Source organism: Gracilinanus agilis, chromosome 2 (genome assembly GCF_016433145.1).
Source record: "Gracilinanus agilis isolate LMUSP501 chromosome 2, AgileGrace, whole genome shotgun sequence".
Classification (NCBI taxonomy): domain Eukaryota; kingdom Metazoa; phylum Chordata; class Mammalia; order Didelphimorphia; family Didelphidae; genus Gracilinanus; species Gracilinanus agilis.
In genome coordinates this window covers 261,964,575-261,984,820 of record NC_058131.1, presented here as the reverse complement: position 1 = coordinate 261,984,820, position 20,246 = coordinate 261,964,575, and the positions used below count along the sequence as shown (strand labels likewise).

The window sequence follows — 20,246 nt, the reverse complement described above, 5'->3', positions numbered from 1 at the left end:
TCTCCCCAGCTGCCTCTTGTACACCTACCTCCCCCTGGACGGCTTCCCTTCTGCCAGCGGGACGGATGCCATCTGCCGCCGCGACAACAGTCTCCCCAAGGCCTGCCAGATGGAACAGATCAGTTCCTCTCACCCACCACTGGCCTCTTGCTGGGGCAACGATGTGAGTGCCTGGTTCTCGCTTCCCCTCTCCCGGTCAGAATGAGAAGGGGTAGGCCCTGGGCGCCCACCCTGACTGGGGCCTCCCTGTCACCGAGCCAGATCCTAAGCAGGGAGGAAGTGGAACAAGGGCTGGGGGAGCCAACCGTGGCCTGGTCCCCTTCCCTCATCGCCTCTCGGAGGCAACGTGCCTCTCGGAGGCAACGTGAGGATGAAAAAGATGGAGCGGCCTCAGGAGCCCTGGCTGCGAAGCCGGCCTCAGCTGCTTGTTAGCTCAGGGATCAGGGGCGAATCTGCAAAATGATTTAAGGCTATTCCTTCATCTATAAAATGAGAGAAGGAATAGCAGTTACGACCTACCCCCTAAGAGTTGTTATGAGGAAAGCACTTTGCAAACTGGAAAGTCTTATATAAATGGGTTATACTTTTTGTCATTATTATATGATTCTATCTGAGAAACTCTGTATGTATATGTAAAATGACTAATCATTTAAAGTACGGCCTCTAGGTGGTGCATAGAGTGTGAGGCCTGGGATCAGGAAGACTCCTCTTTCTGAGTTCAAATCTGACTTCAGACAGTTGCTAGCTATGTGGCCCAGGGCAAGTCACTTAACCCTGTTTGTCTCCGTTTCTTCATCTGCAAAATGATCCAGAGAAAGAAATGGCAAACCATGCTAGTATCTTTGCCAAGAGAACCCCACATGGGGTCACTAAAAGCTAGACGTGACCAAAATTAACTGAACGATAATAATAACAAATCATTTCTAGCATATACTGGATGTTTTTATTCTAAAAGAGGTTCTAGAAAAGGTTGAGTTATATATTGGAGCCACTTTGCCAAGTGTGGCACTTAGATGAGATGATACTCTAGTAGGGAAATTCCTATACAAGCTGGTGTCCTAATGTCAGTATAGGAGACTTTTTATAAAGTAGGGCATTATTCTCTAAGAAAGATGATTTCTAAATGAAGTTATCACATGAGTTAGTATTATGTCGGTGTAACATTACAATGATATTATACATCACATGAAGATCTTTATTTATTTATTTATTTGTTTTTTAAAGCCTTTACCTTCTGTCTTGGAGTCAATACAGTGTATTGGCTCCAAGGCTGAAGAGCAGTAAGGACTAAGGCAATGGGGGTCAAGTGACTTGCCCAGGGTCACACAGCTGGGAAGTGTCTGAGGTCAGATTTGAACCCAGGACCCCCTGTCTCTAGGCCTGACTCTCAATCCACTGAGCTACCCAGCTGCCCCCACATGAAGATTTTTAAAACACTTTCCTTGCCACACCACCATGAGAGTAGAAGTATTATTCTCATTTTGCATAAGGAGCGATGGAGATTCAGAGAGATTAAAGTCACTTCTCGTGGTCACACAGCTAGGAAGCAGATCTTAGGTTTGGGCAGATTGCAACTCATTTCCATATTCTCATCTTGTCTAATTCTTGCCCAATGTTTTCACATATATTCTTTCTGAAGGATCTGCCCAGTGGGCTGTAGGCCTTCTCTGGTTCTTTTAGTAACTTGGCAGTACACTCGGGCTTCATTGTTGCCTCTCCTTCTTGCTGGCAGGACTAGCTCACCTCATTCTCTGTTCATACACCATCTGGTTAATATTCTTTATGGATCATCTTGGTAATGTGCTGCTGCCAACTTACCCACACACATACACGTACGATACATATATTTTTCTGTAGCTCCTTGGGTTACCTCTCACTTGGATTCTTCTGCAGTCATGGTGCCGTTCTATTTAAAAGGTGTTACATAAAACGATGGATCAGCTCCTCTGCTTGAGGCCTTCCCTGCTGCCACACTGTGGTGAGGAGGGGACCGTGAGCCCTTGAAGGCTCTGTTAGCCCCTTGGAAGGGCTTCGGGTACACTCCCAGCAACAGACTGCTTCTGACCTTCAGAGGAGCAGCCCAGAGGCTCCTCATCCCCAAACGGCCCACAGCAACTTTCTGAGACCTACTAATTCCTTGAGGGCTTGAGATCTATATTAGTGGAAGGATTATCCCCAGTGATAAAATCACAAATTCTTGAAATATATTCAAATTCTGAGGTCATGAGTATGAGAATATAAGAGTTGTTATCTAAATTACAAAGGAAAACTATTATATGTAGAAGAAATGTTATATATGGGAGGCAAAATGATGTAGAGAACTAAAGCTCTAACAAATAAATAAATAAATAAATAAAGCTAAATCTCTAATAAAATTAAAAAAATTTAAATCAAGAAAACCTTGGTTCAAATTCTTCCTTAGGTGCTTACTAGCTATTTGAATTCTAGCCAAGTCACTTACCTGCTTTTATACTAAGGTTCCTAATCGTTGTGAGGATTAAATGAAACAAAACAAGTGCTATAAAAATGTTAGCTACTACTATTTATTATTATATTAGGGAAGAGTGTTCTATCTAGGAGAGATTTGGTAAGGGTGTATCATTGTAGGAAAGATGTACTAGAAGGAGGGAATAGTGATCTAAAAAAAGAGGGAGAGAAAGAATTGCATTTTGATAAGGGACTGTGTGAAGGACACTTCTGTGAGTGGAACACTTCCACGGCAGAGGCCTTATAAAATGCCCTGTAATGGAAGGGGCATGGAGGCGAGGGGAGTGGGCGTAGGCAGACCCTGTCACCTGGAGGGGAAGGAGACCAGAGGAGGGGCCTGATCTCTCCATCCACTTCCTTCTGTCTTCCAGGTGGATGTCCAGATGCAAATGGTGGTGCCCCAGCCTGGCCAGTATGTACTTATCGTGGAGTACGCCAATGAGGATGACCTTCAGGGCGTGAGTGTGGCTGTGCACACGCCCCAGTGGACCCCACAGCAAGGGCTGCTCACGCTCTACCCCTGCCAGTACAGGTACCTGCTCCCCTCCCCAGCCTTGCTCTATCCCTGACTGGCAGAGAGCCTGTTTCCTGGAAGAAAATAATGAGGCCCTGGGTTTTGGGGGTGGTTTTTGGGACTCAGTCCCCTCCAAACTCACAGAAAGTAAATAGACATGCCGATGGCCTGGTTTGCCTGAGGTCAGAAAGCAGGATCCCAGAGCTCAGGGGAACGGGGCCCCCCATTTCTCTCATCTAGGGTCCCCGGGGGCCTGAGAGACCCGGGCTTGTTCAGGAAGCAGGCCACTCAGGGGGAGGCGAGTTGAGATGGATTTGGGAGAGAGGCAGGGCTCAGGGTCCATCTTTCTGCCTCCCTCTGCCCATTCACTTGCCACTGGCTAACTCTTGCAGCTTCCTGTGCCGGGGTACTGTCTTAGACTCCCAGAATCGCCTCGCAGCTTTTGAACTCACTGGGGAGGCTAGCATTCGGCTCACGGCAGAACACGCACGGTTCTTACTGGTAAGGGTGCTGGCCCAAGACTTCCCACATACTTTGGGAGTCCTGCAGGAGACATTCAATAAATGATTGCGTGAATGAGAACACAAACATGGTACCCCAAAACAGACCCCCCCCCCCACAAAAAAAGATTCATAGAGACCTAGCAAACAGAGAGAAGAGAACTTGGTTCATCACAAAATAGGCTTTACTGGGCACTTGTCATGGGTCCGGACCTGTCCTAGTCATGGAGGGGAGAAGTGGGAAGGGTTCTAGCTTATACGCATCTCAATGAGAGACAAGATTTGCAAGTCATTGAATGAATGGATGAGCAAGGCCAGGTGGGTGGTTTTGGAAAGTAAATGCTTTTGATGTCAAAAAGGAGAAATGATCCCCGTAGGCTGGTGTGATCGGGGAAGACATTTTCATCGATACAATGAGAGGGTTAGCCCAGGTCATCTCTAAAGTCTGGTCCACATTTAGGATTTGGGAGAGAAAGTGGGGCGTGAGCTGGGCTGCGAGGAAAAGGTGGGATTTGGAAAGGCAGAAAGGAAGCGTGTGGGGCAGAATCCTGTTGTCTGCTTCTCCCGGGCACACAATCTGCTTTATTTATGTCTCCTGGCAAGTTCGCAGGCCTCACCTAAATTGTTCTCTCCTCCCCCAGTACCGCGTCTACCTGGTCCCCCTAAACAAGTTCACCACAGAGTTTGTGGAACCCCGAGTTCATTGCATCAGCCATCATGGAACGTTTGGCCTGAGCAGGTATTGAGGCCAGAGTCAGGGACTTCTCCGTCCTTGGCCGTGGCCTTCTCGAGAGGGTCAGGGAGGGAAGAGGCGCTTTTCCTGTCGCAGATCAGGGGAGGGGATGTTAGTTAGGGGCCTGAGCGATGGCCATGGCCCTGGGAAGACTCCCGTGGCTGGCTCCCCTTTGGCCTAAGCTCACAAACCACAGAGACGAAGCTCCTTCCCCATTGCGACCCCTCATCCCTCCCTCAGTCCTTCTCGTGGGTCCTGTGTTGGCCTGTTCCGACCCCCGTGTCTGTCCTTGTTCTTACTCCAGTGGTTCCTGCATCCCTTCCCGCTTCCAGAAGCTGTCCCAGCCCATCGTTTTAACAGAGTGCAGAGTCCTGCCTGTGCCGCCCGAATTCCCATTGAGCCACATGCACACGGTCACTCCTGCCGGCCCCCCCTTGAGTCCTCAGCCTCGCCCCCCCACAGCTGTGGACCCCGCCAGCGACCCCACCCTCCTGCATTCTCCCCAGGTGAGAGCCGCTCTCCAGGGGCCGCCTCCGGCCTCCCGCCGTCCCCAGGTGGATTTCAGAATTCATGGGAGGACTCGGGAAAAGTAAACTCCTTGTTTTAGGTGGGTCGCCTGGGGATCGGAGGGGGGATTCAGGGGACATTCCAGGAGAGTCAACAGAGACGGAATATATTCTGGTGGCTGGAGCTCAAGGCTGTTGGTTCAGAGGCCTCAATTTGACTGCTAGCTTCATTCCCGATGCACCGTGTGGCCTTGGGCGAGTCACTTCCCTCCCTCTCGTTTGTCTCATTGTAGTAGAGAGGTTGGATCTAGAGCTACCTTGGGGAAGTCCAGGATAGGTGGAGAGAGGTGGAGGGAGAGGCGGGACGTTGGCACCCACCTCCTGGGGGTTCTCTCCACAGAGCACCGTCGTGTTTAGCACCCACATCCAGACGCTGGGGCGTTATGCCTTCCTGCTCCACGGCTACCAGCCCAACCACCCGACTTTCCCCGTGGAGGTGCTCATCAATGGTGGCCGGATCTGGCATGGTAAGCCGGGATGGGGTGGTACGAGGGAGGGATCTGGGGAAGGTGGGGGGACTGCAGGGTCGAGACCCACTTTCCTGAGAAGCCGCCACCCCCACAGGTGGGCTCTTACTGCTCTCACTCTCTTTACGCACATCAGCAATAGTGTCCTTCGTGCAGGACCATCTCGTGACGTGGCCAAACAGTGCGCTTAGCCCGGGATCCGATAGAGCCCCACCAGGAGGGGAGGGAGCTGTTGGGAGAACCCAGGAAGGGTCCCCCAGGCGGGTTAGGCCAGCGCGGGGTGCCGGGTGCTGCTGGGGAGCTGGTTGGGCCTTCGGCGAGCCCTGGGCCAACCGCGGGCATGTGAGGGTGACGCTCCGGTTTTCCCAGGCCAGGCCAATGCCAGCTTCTGCCCCCATGCTTACGGTTGCCGCAGCCTGGTCGTGTGTGAGGGTCAGATCGTCCTGGACGTGACGGACAATGAGCTGACTGTGACTGTCCGTGTGCCTGAGGGCCAGCAGCTCTGGCTGGTGAGTGACCAGGGCAGAAAGGAAGGCCTCACCAGCCCCCTCTGTCCTGCTGCTTTGGGAGGCAGGGAGGGAGGGTCTGCCCTGTGCTCTGCCTCCACTTCCCCTAGAATCTCAGACTGGGAAGTGTAGCCACAGTCCTAGGAGGAGCAAGGCTGTCTATAACGAACATCCAACTATGTTCAGGCAGAACCACCATGATTCAAATTCTCTATACTTGGCTCTTCCTTCCAGCAGCTGGTGAGAGCTAGGTCTGCAGAGAGAGAGAGAGACAGAGGGAGAGACGGACAGAGGGAGAGACAGAGGGAGAGGGGAAGAGAGAGAGACAGAGAGAGAGAAACAGAGAGAGGGAGAGGGAGAGAGAGACAGAGAGAGAGACAGAGAGAGAGACAGAGAGAGGGAGAGGGAGAGAGAGACAGACAGAGAGAGGGAGAGGGAGAGGGAGAGAGAGACGGAGAGGGAGAGAGAGAGACAGAGAGACAGAGACAGAGAGGGAGAGGGAGAGACAGAGAGACAGACAGAAGATAAAGAAAGACAGAGGGAGAGGAAGAGGGAGAGAGAGACAGGGAGAGAGAGAGAAACAGAGGGAGAGGGAAAGGGAAAGGGAGAGAGAGAAGACAGAGAGAGAGAGGGAGAGAATGACAGAGGAAAAAGAGGGAGAGAGAATGAGAGAGACACACACACATGCACACACATGTATATATATATGTATCCCCCCTGTCAGCTTTAGCCCAATTGAATTGAGAGGGGAAAAAATGGTTTCCAGTTTTGTAGAAAGAGCCCCCAATTTTTTTCTCTGGTAGACTCAGGAGTCTCAGGTTCTAGCCTTTACCTGAGGAGCCTGCTAGAAGCAAGGAAAGAGCACTGAGTAGAAAGTGGAGAGTATTGGACATGGAGGCAGATGATTTCTGGGTTTTGCCACTTAATAATGGTGGAACCTTTGGCAAATCATTTTAACTCCAGGCCCAGGTTTCTTCATCTATCATAAGTAGCTCAGTGGGTCAAAGTCGAAGGATCCCTGAAGTCTGCATATCAACTAAGAAAGCCACAAATTAACATTGACTCTGTTGCACTGTATTTTTATTCATTTTGTTAAGCATATCCCAACTACATTTTAATCTGATTTGGAAGCCTGTAAGTTTGACACTTCTGGACTAGAAAATTTCAGAAGTCCCCACCTCCAAGTCTTGGTATCCTGTGAGCACCAAATAGGGAGTTAGAAGCCCTGCATTTTAGCATCTGCTTGGCTATTTACTACCTGTCTAATCTTGAATCCATAAGCAAGATGACTTTTGCCAGCAAGGATAAAATCTGGGCTCGCCCAATTCTCCTCCTCCTTCTCCCATGAGTGGGCACAAGTTATTTTCTCTGCCAGCTCCCACAACAGTTAGACGTGCCTTTTAAAACATCTCATCCCATAGGATTATGTGCTGGTCGTCCCTGAGGATGGCTATAGCTCCAGCTACCTCCAAGAGGAGCCTCTGGACAAATCCTATGACTTCATCAGTCTCTGTGCAGCCAATGGCTTTTACATCAGGTACGATGCAGGCTGAAGTAGTGGCGTGCCTAGGGAGGTAGAACGGTGCTGGGCAAAGGCCTTTGGGACCTGGACTGGGAGCAGGGATGGAGGCTGTGGTTTCAGAAGGGCTTACAGGCAGAAATGGAGTGTTCTAGGCATTGGGGAAGTGGGGGGGCAGGGGAGAATTTGGGAATGTTAGGCCCAGATTTAGGAAAATTTCAGGGGTTTGAGCAGTCCGTGTGCCAAGGATGTCTGTGGGAGAGCATCGAAGGAATCCTGTATGATGGCTCTAATGTACCGTCTGTGTTACACCCGCAGCCCCAGCAGCTCAACTCCGTTCTGCCGGAATGCCGCCATCTCACTCTCCCTCTTCTACAACAATGGGGCCCAGCCCTGCTACTGCCACGAAGTGGGAGCCATGAGCCCTACCTGTGAGCCTTTTGGGGGCCAGTGCTCCTGCCGGGCCCACATCATCGGCAGGGACTGCTCCCGCTGTGCCACGGGCTACTGGGGCTTCCCTAACTGCAGGCGTGAGTCCTTATCCCCCTTCCCTGTTCCCCTCCAGGGCCAGTCCTGGCCAGTGTCTCTTCTTCTTGACCACAAGGAGGAAGGAACTCCACGGAACACTAATGTCACACTTTCCCTTAACAGCCTGTGACTGTGGCACCCGCCTCTGTGATGAGGTCACCGGCCAGTGCATCTGCCCACCCCGCACCATCCCACCAGACTGTGTGGTCTGCCAGGACCAAACCTTTGGCTGCCACCCCCTGGTAGGCTGTGAAGATTGTAACTGTTCTCGCCCTGGCGTCGAGGAGCTCACAGACCCTGGCTGTGACTTGGACAGCGGGCAGTGCAAGTGAGGGCAGAGGGCCTAGGGAAGGAGTGAGAGGCATGGTGCCCTACCTGGAGGTGGAATAAGTGGGTGCCTACTGGGGAAAGTCTCAGAGTTGATGACTAAGCCACTGATCCTCTTTAAAGGTGCAAACCCAATATCGTCGGCCGCCGCTGTGATGCTTGTGCTCCTGGCTTCTATGGCTATCCCAACTGCCAACAGTGCCAGTGCCATGAGGCAGGCACAGTGGCTGGAGTATGTGACCCCATCACTGGCCAGTGCCATTGTAAGGTGAGTCTAGAGCCTGAGATGGGACCCTCTGTTAGGGTGCTTTTAGCAGTGCAAGACCCTTTAATAAACATTATTTTCCTTGGTTTTAACGACAGCCCCATCAAGAAGTCAGGGCAGGGATTCTTTACCCCATATTATAGATGAGTAACATTGAGGCACAAGGAAGGAAAAGAATGTGCCCAAATCCACATCGGGAGGAGTAGCAAAACTAGCCCTGCCTACAATGTCCTAGGGCTTCCAAACCATGGATTTTTCAACTGCAGCACTTACCAAAAATGACAAATTAAGTCAAATGTTATTTGTAATATTCATATTGCATAAATCAAAATGAATCCCGTAAGTGAGCATCCCCATCCTGAGCCAGGGAATTCCAGATGGCCTCCTAGTTGCCTCCAGATCTTGAGGTAGAGGAAGGGGACTTGTCCTCTGGGGAGATCCTAGCCCATTTCTCAGATTCCCTAAGAAAGCTAACACAACATCTGGTTTCACCTATAGGACAATGTGGAGGGCATACGCTGTGATCAGTGCCGCCTGGGCACCTTCTCCCTGGATGCCACAAACCCCAAGGGCTGCACTCGCTGCTTCTGCTTTGGGGCCACTGACCGGTGCCGGAGCTCCCAGCAAGTCCGTGGAGAGGTAGGAACCCATAGAATGAGGATGCCGGTGGCCGGCCCCCTCTTAGGACGGTGCTATTCAGGCCTATCTTGTGCCTGATGGCCCAGGAGCAGAGTCCACAGTCTGAGGTCCTGCCTCAAACCTGCCTTCATCCATGATGTTCATCTCTGCACATGCAGGCTGAAGCACACATGTGCATGTGCTTTTACATACATGTCCATGTACATGTGGGCTCACATAGTTACATGAATACCCATGCAAACATTTAATAAGAAGAAATACAGTCATATCCATGCTGTCCTACAGTTCATAGACATGCAAGGCTGGGTGCTGCTGAGTGGGGAGCGGCAGGAAGTGCCAACCTCACTCCGTGCGGACATTGGATTGGTCCATGCTGATGTTCGGAATGTCCCAGAAGCATTTCAAGACCTTTACTGGCAGGCACCTGCCTCCTACCTGGGGGATCGGGTGAGTGGGGCATGGGGGTTAGACCCAGGGTTATCTGTTGCAGCTGGAGACTGAGGGCATCTGGGTTGGGGGAACAGGGTAAGCATGCTCAGGGCCCTTTGGGGTTGGAGTGTGAATCATGACAGCACCCCCTTTTTTGAAATGGGGTATGGAGTAGGAGGATATTCAGGTCCCAGACGGAGACTAAGACAGTCTGAGCATACTGTATTGCAGGTGTCATCCTATGGCGGGAGCCTAAGCTATGAGCTGCACTCCGAGACCCAGCGTGGGGATGTCTTCGTCCCTACAGAGAGCCGGCCAGATGTGATCCTGAAGGTGGTGTCAGAGTGCAGGGACGGGGAATCAAGGGAATGACGGACCAGACGGGAATAAAAATTCAGGGAGGGGGTGCATAGGGGAATGTAACCTCAGATCCTTAGCATGGAGAGACTGTGGGGAGTGGGGAGAAACAAGAGCTCACAGACAGGGAGCACAGGGGCACGAGACCCCAGACCAAGGGGATAGCAGGACACCAAGGAACAGAAGAGAGGACAAGGTATGGGACATAAAGATGGCTGGTCATAGCCTCTCCCAAAAGCAAGGGGTCAATCTGGGAGTCCTTGGGGCAGCAGAATCACCCACCTTCACCTTTGTTCTCTACAGGGAAACCAGATGAGTATCACTTTCCTAGAGAGCTCCTACCCGGCCCCTGGGGACATTCATCGAGGGAAGGTGGATCTGGTGGAGGTCAGTGGGGATGGGGAAGAATATGGAGGACTCCTTGGGGTTCTCATAACCCCTTTCTTCCCTTAAGCTGACAGCACTCTCAGTGATGATCAAAGGAGAGAGCAATGGAAATTGGGAACTGGAAGGACTTTTCCCCATTTTACAGGACAGAAAACTGAGGCCCAGATGGAAAGGGAGGACTCCCTGGAAATCACATCACAAGTCAGGGTCAAGGGCTGGGTACACAGGCACCTATTAAACTGAAATGTCAACTGGAATGGGTCTAGAGAGCAGTCATTAAGAAGGACAAACTTTGATGGCACTTCCATTTTCTAGATCATCCTGAGCACCTCTTTCCTCCCCTGTAGGGCAATTTCCATCACACAGAGACTCACAACCCTGTCTCCCGGGAGGAACTAATGATGGTGCTGGCTGGTCTGGAGCAGCTGCAGATCCGTGCCCTCTTCTTCCAGATCTCCTCAGCTGTCTCTCTTCAGAGGGTAGTGTTAGAGGTGGTGACAGATGCCCCTGGGGGAGCTCAGGCCAGCAATGTTGAGGTCTGCATGTGTCCTGCCAACTACCGTGGCGACTCATGCCAGGTAAGAGAATGGACAAGAGCCCTCTTGGATTGGGGGAGGGGGCCAGGAGCCAGTGCCCTCACAGCTACTGCCCAAAGCCTTAGCCTGCTTCTTGGAATCAGTGGGACAAATGGACCAAACTTATCTTGGGCTTCCTATGAGCAAAAGCCCTACCTTCCCCATCATGTAACAGCACAGAATGGGCACACAGCAAGATAGGGGGAGCCACCCACAGAACCAATGATTGATGGACAAAGAGAAATGCCTCAGGGAAGGAGTTATCACATATTGGGGGAGCCTCTTTTATCAGGGCTGGGGAGGAAGACCACACAGGGATAATCTAGAGGAAGGACCAGGTCCAAATCCTCCTGCTGTCTTTTGCTACCTGCATGATTGTGTAAAGATTAAAATATATATTTTATATACATCCAATATATATAAAATATAACTAAGTATTATATTTAATAAAGTTTATTAATAATAACTAAAGTAAATAAGCTAGCTAACCCAGCCCCAGTCACGAGAAAAGCGAGAGAGGGAGGAGTTACAGAACTATATAAACAATAACATAAAGATGCACATAAACGAAAAGGGAAAAGGAATTCTGGGAAATACTGAAGGACTTCTGGGGGATGAAGTGCAAGGGTTCAAGAATTTCTAACTATACAATTGGGAAAATCATTTCTCCTTTCTGGGCCTTGATTTCCACTTTGGTAAAATGACAAATTAGGGACTTCCAGGTTAAGATGGCTGCAGAGTAGTTGCAGGACTCTTTACTCTCTTCACCACCAATCATACATGATGCATCAAAAAGACAAAAAAACAAAAAAAACAAAAAAACAAATCCAGATGAAAGAAGGGACTCCACAATAGAGTACAGCATCGAAGGTATATGGGATTGGGGCATTTCCCATGCTATAAGGGGGTGAAAAACTCCCACCAAAACATGAGCTGATCAACCCTCCCCAATCCCAACTATGGTGCCAGAGCCAGAGCCAGTGCACCAGAATTACAGGAAGCATACAGCAATCTCTAGAATCTTGGCAACTGACTAAGAGCACTAGGGACCTACCCCTGAATGCAGCTAGACCTGAGACCCCAGAAGGCTAAAGAGCACAGACGTTGGGTGCAGAGATAGAGCAGAGAGGGGCAGCAGACAGAAGCAGTGAGGAGACTACTGGAAAAGTAGCCTCAGACAAAACTGCTCCATAGCTCCATACACAGAGAGCCTGCCCTCCTCCCTCAGACTTCTGGCTGAGAAAGAAAATCAGCATAGTGATGGCAAGAAATATCCAAGAAATTACCACAAGAAAGAACAAGAGAAAGTCACTAACTCTGGATAACTTTTACAGAGAAAAAAATCCAGACCACAGAGGAGGACAAACAAGTAAACACATCCAAACTTTCCCCCCAAAATGGAAATTGGTCACAAGCTCTTGATTATCTCAATAAATGTAGAAAACGTCTGACAAAATACAATACCCATTCCTATTGAAAACACTAAAAAGTATAGAAATAGAAGAGCCTTTCATAAAAATAATAAATAGTATATATTGAAAACCATCATCAAGCATCATCTGCACTAGGGATAAATTATAAGCCTTCCCAATAAGATCAGGAGTGAAACAAGGATGCCCATTATCACCTCTATTATTTAACATTGTACTAGAAACACTAGCAGTAGCAATTAGAGAAGAAAAAGAAATTGAAGGTATTAAAATGGGCAATGAGGAGACCAACCTATCACTCTTTGCAGATGATATGATGGTCTACTTAAAGAATCCCAGAGAATCAACTAAAAAACTAGTGGAAATAATCAACCACTTTAGCAAAGTTGCAGGATACAAAATAAATGCACATAAATCATCAACATTTCTATATATTTCCAACACATCCCAGCAGCAAGAGTTAGAAAGAGAAATTCCAATTAAAAAACATCCTAGACGGGCAGCTGGGTAGCTCAGTGGATTGAGAGCCAGGCCTAGAGACAGGAGGTCCTAGGTTCAAATCCGGCCTCAGACACTTCCCAGCTGTGTGACCCTGGGCAAGTCACTTGACCCCCATTGCCTACCCTTACCAATCTTCCACCTATAAGTCAATATACAGAAAGTTAAGGGTTTAAAATTAAAAAAAAAAAAAACAAAAAAACAAAAAACACCCTAGACAAAATAAAATACTTAGGAATCTATCTGCCAAGACATACACAGGAATTATATGAACACAACTACAAAACACTTTCCACACAATTAAAGCTAAACAATTGGAAAAACATTAATTGCTCATGGGTAGGATGAGCTAACATAATAAAAATGACTATCATACCCAAATTAATCTATTTAGTGCCATACCTATCAAACTACCAAGAAACTTTTTTTACTGAATTAGAAAAATCTATACCAAAGTTCATTTGGAAGAACAAAAGATTAAGAATATCAAGGGAAATAATGAAAAAAAATGTGAAGGAAGGTGGCCTAGCAGTACCAGATCTTAAACTGCACTAAAAAGCAGTGGTCATCAAAACAATATGGTACTGGCTAAGAGACAAAAGGGAGGATCAGTGGAATAGACTTGAGGTAAGTGACCTCAGCAAGACAGTCTTCGATAAACCCAAAATAATCCAGCTTTTGGGACAAAAATCCACTATTTGTCAAAAACTGCTGGGAAAATTGGAAAACAATATGGGAGAGATTAGGTTTAGATCAACATCTCACACCCTACACCAAGATAAACTCAGAATGGGTGAATGACTTGAATATAAAGAAGGAAACTAAGCAAATTAGGTGAACAGAGAATAATATATTTGTAAGATCTTTGGGAAAGGAAAGATTTTAAGAACAAGCAAGAGTTAGAAAAACATTACAAAATGTGCAACAAATAATTTTGATTACATTAAATTAAAAAGGTTTTGTACAAACAAAACGAAAATTAGAAGGGAAGCAACAAATTGGGAAAAAATCTTTATAACAAAAACTTCTGACAATAGTCTAATTACTCAAATTTATAAGGAGCTAAATCAATTGTACAAAAAAAATCAAAACATTCCCCAATGATAAATTGGCAAGGGACATGAATAGGCAATTTTCAAATAAAGAAATCAAAAGTATCAATAAGCACATGAAAAAGTGCACTAAATCTCTAATAATTAGAGAAATGCAAATCAAAACAACTCTGAGGTACCACCTCATACCTAGCAGATTGGCTAAAATTACAGCAAAAGAAAGTGATAAATGTTGGAGGGGATGTGGCAAAATTGTGGCATTAATGCATTGCTGATGGAGTTGTGAATTGATCCAACCATTCTGAATGGCAATTTGGAACTATGCCTAAAGAGCCCTAAAAAACTGCCTGCCCTTTGATCCAGCCATACCACTGCTGGGTTTATACCCCAAAGAGATCATAAGGAAAGACTTGTACAAAAATACTTATAGTTGTGCTCTTTGTGGTGGCAAAAACCTGGAAAACAAGAGTATGCCCTTTGATTGGGGAATGACTGAACAAATTGTGGTATCTGTTGTTGATGGAATATTATTGTGCACAAAGGAATAATGAACTGGAGGAATTCCAGGTGAACTGGAATGACCTCCAAGAATTGATGCAGAGTGAAAGGAGCAGAGCCAGAAGAACATTGTACACAGAGACGGATACACTGTGGTAAAATTGAACATAATGGACTTCTCTACTAGCAACAATGCAACAATCCAGGACAACTATGAGGGACCTATGAGAAAGAACTCTATCCACATTCAGAGGAAGAATAGGGAATAGAAACACAAAAGAAAAACAACTGCCTGATCACATGAGAGGATGGGGATATAAATAAGATATTGAATCAAAATGAGCACCCTATCGCAAGTATCAATAATATGGAAATAGGTCTTGATCAATGACACATGTAAAACCCAGTGGAATTGTGCATCGGCTACGAGAGGGGGTGGAATGAGGGGAGGGATAGAACATGAATCCTATAACTATGGAAAAATGTTCTAAATTAATTAATTAAATTTTTAAAAAATGACAGAGTAGACTACAAGAAACCCAAGGTTCTTTCTTATGCTTTAGTGACATGAGTCCAGACAGGGCACTAACCGGATGATCAAAATCCTCCATGGTCTTGAGATATCTGATCTTCCCTGGGAGCCCTCCCTCCATTGCTGTATCTCCCAGATGTTCCCTGCATCCGTCCTCACAAATTTTTCTATCTGCTCTCTTTTCCCCATTTCTTCCCTTCCTTACCTCTCTTTCTGTAGGAATGTGCTCCTGGCTATTACCGAGACACCAAGGGCCACTTCCTGGGCAAATGCATTCCATGCCACTGCAATGGGCACTCAGACCGATGCCTACCAGGCTCGGGCATCTGTGTGGTGAGTCCCAGTGCTGGCCAAGCACAGTACTGTGTGTATGTTCTTAGTAATCCTGAGAGTGTCATGAACCTCAGCCAAAGGATTTCAGGGACAGAAAACAGCAAGGATGGAATGGGGGAAGAGAATTTAAAGCAGAGGGAAGGGAATTTCCAAGAGTGTTGAAGAGGACGTGATCTTGTCTATAGAATTAGAAGGGGTTACCATAAAGACCTACTCTCCATATCCATAAAGGACTCTGTCAAAAGAACACAGCTTAAATAAAATCAAGTGATACCATGATTAATCAATTCAGCAACAAGAGTTTATTAAACACCTGCTTCTTGTTAGGCACTGAGTTAGAGGCCGGGGATAAAAAGATAAAAAATAATGATGATCAATCATATCTGACCAAGGATAAGGATCTCTCTTCTCCTCTCTGGGTCCATGATTCCTCATTTATGAAATCAAGTGGTTGGGCACCTCATTTTAGGCAGGACATTAACAAGGTGCAGTATATCCAGAGAAGGATGGCCATAAAGAAGAGGCCATGTCATACCTGGATAGGTTGAAGGAATGGAGCGTGTTTAACCTACAATGAGGGGGTGGCCTGTATTCCAGGGTGTGTTAAATAGGGGTTCATCAGACCTGTCTTCCTTGGCTACAGGAGACTAGAAAGCTCAGTGGGTAGGGCACCAGAGACAGGAGAGCCTAGATCCAAATCTGGCCTCAGGCACTTCCTAGCTGTGTGACTCTGGGCAAGTTACTTACCCCCATTGCCTAGCCCTTACCACTCTTCTGTCTTGGAACCAATACTTTTATCCATTCTAAGACAAAAGGTAAGGGTTTTAAAAAACTACAACAACAAAAACTAAGTAATGAGTTACCTGCCTCAGGAGGTAATAGGTTCCTTGTCCCTGGAGGTCTTTATGGAGAGGCTGCATGACCATTTATCGAGGATGTTATGAGAGATTCTTAATCATATACAGCTTATGCTGGATGATTCCTGAGGGACCCTTTCAACTCTGAGATCCCATGAATAGGTCTGCCAGACCCATGGCCAGATCTCATTCTCCCTGGAAGTTTCCAGAATTCAGGGTGAAGTCCAAGCAGGCATACTTAGGAATTGAACCTGATGTCCTAGTTAACCAAGGGAACTATAAAAGTAGCATCTGGTCTAGACCAAAAACAAATATAGGGCAGGATTCTGAGCACCCTTTCACTATAAATAAGAACTTCTAGGCCAGCTGGAGAAAGAAAGAGTTACTGGAAGGGATGAGAGAGAGCTAACTACCAGGAAAGCATATCTGTCCTGGGGGCTAGGCCCAAAGACCATCCAGTATCCGAAAGATGCCATGGCCCACGTTTACTCTTCTGTTCTAGGGCTGCCAACACAACACTGAGGGTGACCACTGTGAACGGTGCAAGGGTGGCTTCGTGACCAATGCAACCCAAGACCAATCGTCTTCCCTCTGCATTAGCTGCCCCTGCCCTCTTTCTGTGCCTTCCAACAAGTAAGTGCTCCTAAGTGGTTCTCCATCTTCTGCCCAGAGATCTTGGAGAGTCTGCTACCTCCTGAGACAGGCAGCCTTTTTTGTCGGCTCTAGATGTTTTGAAACCTGTCTTTATATATCTATCAAGCTAAACTCTGGCCCCTACATTTTCTACCCAATCCATTGCTTCAAATTAACTCTGCTTTCTGTAGCCAAACACGATCAGTAGATCCTTATTCCACAGATACTCGAACACAGCTAATAGAACCACCTCTCTCTGTCAAAGTCTTCTTTATTCTGGGCTAAACATTCCCAGTTCCATCAGACCCTGCCCCAACCCATTTCCACTCTATTCACAATTCTTCTGTTTGACTTCCATTCCTTTGAACTAGACCTTTAATCATTCTTCCTCTAAGAAGGATGCCTTCCCCAATGGATCCCAGTGAAAGGATCTGTTACTAGGCTTTAGACTTATGCTCATCTGAGTCATCTTCCCAGGGTCTACAGCACAGATCCCAGGGTCTGGCACAGATTCAAGGGACCTTAACCGCAGAGTTTTTCATTTATTTTCTAAGCCTGAATCTCCAAAGGAGAACTATGTCTCTTCATGAGACTGCTTGGCCATCTGGGTTCAGAGCCTGGCATCATCTGAGCCCTAATTATGCGCTGCTGCTGCTGCTATGTCCAGTTCCAGAATCCATAATATCCTTTTTTTTTTAAACCCTTACCTTTCTTCTTAGAATCAATACTATGTATTGGTTCCAAGGCAGATAGTAGCAAGGCCTAGACAATAGGGGTTAAGTGACTTGCCCAGGGTCACCCAGCTAGGAAGTGTCTGAGGCTGGATTTGAACCAGGGACCTCTTGTCTCTAAGGCTGGCTCTGATCCATTGAGTCACCCAGCTGCCTCCAGGAATTTTTCATCTCTTTTGCCTTTTTCTCCTTCTTCCACTTACTACAGGATACAAGAGTATTTTTTTCTAGGCTTTATTCAACAAGGAAAAAGAAAGTATAAATTCTAAAAAACACAAGAAAAGGTCATTCAATAGCCATATGAAAAAACCATCCTAGGCCCAAACTTGATGGTATTTAGCTTTCTGAACTGATGTTTAACTGAACTTCCTCAGACCTGGATTGACCACCAGGATTCTCTTTTTCTTGAGAGCACCCACAATGACACTCGAAGCCTCCAAAAAGAATGGCATCCTCTGTATCAGAACTCACCTCATTTTATTGTCTATTTGGGCATTCTGGGCCTAACTCATTTGTCCATTCTGTAATCTTAGTCTTGCTCTTAGTTAGTTGAGAAGCTTAGCCTCAAATTTTTCCTTTCTCTACCCACATCAGAGAGTAGATAATAAGAACCATGGTATATAACAACATTTCCCCCACCATTGCTTCAGAAAAGTAGACCACATTACTTCTGAAAGCACAGACTTCAAATCTAGCCTCAGACACTTCTTAGTTTTATGACCCTAAACAAATCGCTTAACCCCCATTGCCTAGACCAGTGATGGGCAAACTTTTTAAAGAGGGGCCAAAGGAAAGGAAATGCTCATCTGTCAGCCTGTTTCTAAGGCAACTCTTTTGAAGTTTCATTGTATTGTATCCTACTCATTGTATTTGTCAGATTAGGAATAATGTCGCTCAGCTGGACAGAACATTTCAGGGGGCCACATCTGGCCCGTGGGCCATAGTTTGCCCATTACTGGCCTAGACCTTACTGCTCTTCTGCTTTAGAACAAATATTTGATATTGATTCCAAAATGGAAGGTAAGGGGAAAGAGAGAGAAAAGAAGGAAGAGGAGGAGGAAGAGGAAGGAGAAGAAGAAGAAGAGAAGGGAAGGAAAGAAGGAAGGAAGGAAAGAAGGAAGGAAGGAAGGAAGGAAAGGAAGGAAGGAAGGAAAGGAAGGAAGGAAGGAAGCAAAGGATGGAAGGAGGAAAGAAAGGAAGGAGGAAAGGAAGGAAGGAGGAAAGGAAAGAATGAGGGAAGGAAGGAAGGAGGAAAGGAAAGAAGGAAGGAAGGAAGATAGGAAAATAAAGAAAGATAAAGAAGCAAACCCATCTATCACAGGTGCCATCTATCCTTTAGCTCTCCACACAGATATCCTCTTATAATCAAGGATATTGGTCCTGTGAGTCCCTTTTAGTCCATGAAATCCTGTGGAAAGGAAAATAGAAACCAAGCTACAGAAAGATCAGCTCAAGGAACTGGGGATTGTTTATCTGGGAACAGAGAAGACTAGAGTGGAGGTGTCCATACTAATTGGGCCAGCACTACCTTATTTAAGTCTGTGTGCTCCAGGATGAGGGGAGGGCCATTTGACAGCCACTGACTGATGGGTTCTAAGAAGATCCATCTTTTATCTTCCTCTCTGCTTTCAGCTTTGCAGTTGGATGTGTCCATAAAGGTGGCACCACTCAATGTCTCTGCCAGCCTGGGTATGCTGGAGCTTCTTGTGAACGGTGAGTAAATGATGATAACCACAGAATGGTCTTTTAGGTTGCATGGTTCTTTTCTTATGATGTTTTGTTTGATTCTCACAAGAACCCACTGAGCTAAATGTTACAGGCAAAAGAGGAAAAGAGAAGTATAAAGGAAAGTATACTAGTGCCATCTTTGTCTCCTCTCTCCTACTCTCTCTCTTTCTCTCTCCATCTTTCTCTTCATCTCCTTCCCTCCCTCCCTCCTCCCTCTCTGTCTTTCTCTCTTCCTCTCTCTCTCTGTCTCCCTCTCTCCCTCCCTCTTTCTCTCTTCACACACATACTTTTCAGATCCAAGCTGCTGTGATGTCTTTTGCATCCTTCCTTCCCTCTGAATTCCCTGTGCCAATCCCCTAGTATAAGCCATCATTGTGACACATCTAAATTAACAGCCTCCTACAGAGTCTTCCCATTCTACCTTTTCCCTCTCCAAGTCATCTGTCCTGCTGCCAGCCATCTTTTTAAAGTCTGCATCTGCTTAGTTTATGCCTATTCAAAAATCTGTAGTGATTCCCTATTGCTTACTGAATCAAGTTCATCTTTCCTTGCCTGGCATTCACGGCCTTCTGTGGTTGGGCTCTTGCCTCTATTTTTCCCTTTATCCCATATACTTTTTCTCCACACAATTTATGCTTATTACAAGTTATACTATTTTTGCCCCTAAATACTTCCTGTACTTCTCCAGCTCCAAGCCTTTGTTCATCCTTATCCCTGGAATGCTCTTCCTCCTCTTTATTTGATGAATTTCTAACCTGCCCATTAAAGTCTAAATTGAATGCCTCCTCTTTCAGGAAGCTTTACAGGCTTCTTTTTGTCAGCACCCCTCCTTCCACTGGGGCATCATGGGATACTTTGCTCTTATGGAAGAGTGCGTAGTATGGTTTTCTGTATGTGTGTCTTCACTGCCCTGGAAACTGTGTAAGGGCAGGGGTCATGAGTTTTATGAACAGTGCCCAGCCTGGTGCTCAGTCCATGTTAGGTACTTAAGAAACAGTTGTTGAATAAATAGTCTTGGTGTCTGCTTGACTCTGTATGTAGATAGAGAGCTATGGCCAGGAGATGGGAAGTCCTGGGTTCAAATCTGGCCTCTGACACTTCTTAGCTGGGTGACCCTGGGCAAATCACTTAATCCCAGTTGCCTAGCCCTTGCCC

General features: G+C 46.8%; 1 protein-coding gene across 1 annotated transcript in view; it reads left to right on the top strand.

Annotated features, from left to right (window-relative positions):
• Window positions 1–20,246, top strand: part of LAMA5 (laminin subunit alpha 5) — a 137,741-nt gene that overhangs the window by 90,655 nt on the left and 26,840 nt on the right. Inside the window, exons 26-44 of the mRNA XM_044659643.1 lie at window positions 10–163; window positions 2,859–3,019; window positions 3,394–3,502; window positions 4,143–4,240; window positions 4,539–4,740; window positions 5,141–5,267; window positions 5,637–5,776; window positions 7,195–7,310; window positions 7,611–7,822; window positions 7,944–8,148; window positions 8,271–8,415; window positions 8,911–9,051; window positions 9,337–9,498; window positions 9,712–9,813; window positions 10,141–10,224; window positions 10,572–10,802; window positions 15,029–15,142; window positions 16,502–16,632; window positions 18,996–19,076. Of these exons, the coding sequence (XP_044515578.1) occupies window positions 10–163; window positions 2,859–3,019; window positions 3,394–3,502; window positions 4,143–4,240; window positions 4,539–4,740; window positions 5,141–5,267; window positions 5,637–5,776; window positions 7,195–7,310; window positions 7,611–7,822; window positions 7,944–8,148; window positions 8,271–8,415; window positions 8,911–9,051; window positions 9,337–9,498; window positions 9,712–9,813; window positions 10,141–10,224; window positions 10,572–10,802; window positions 15,029–15,142; window positions 16,502–16,632; window positions 18,996–19,076 (2,715 nt within the window). The remainder of the gene's footprint in view (window positions 1–9; window positions 164–2,858; window positions 3,020–3,393; window positions 3,503–4,142; window positions 4,241–4,538; window positions 4,741–5,140; window positions 5,268–5,636; window positions 5,777–7,194; window positions 7,311–7,610; window positions 7,823–7,943; window positions 8,149–8,270; window positions 8,416–8,910; window positions 9,052–9,336; window positions 9,499–9,711; window positions 9,814–10,140; window positions 10,225–10,571; window positions 10,803–15,028; window positions 15,143–16,501; window positions 16,633–18,995; window positions 19,077–20,246) is intronic.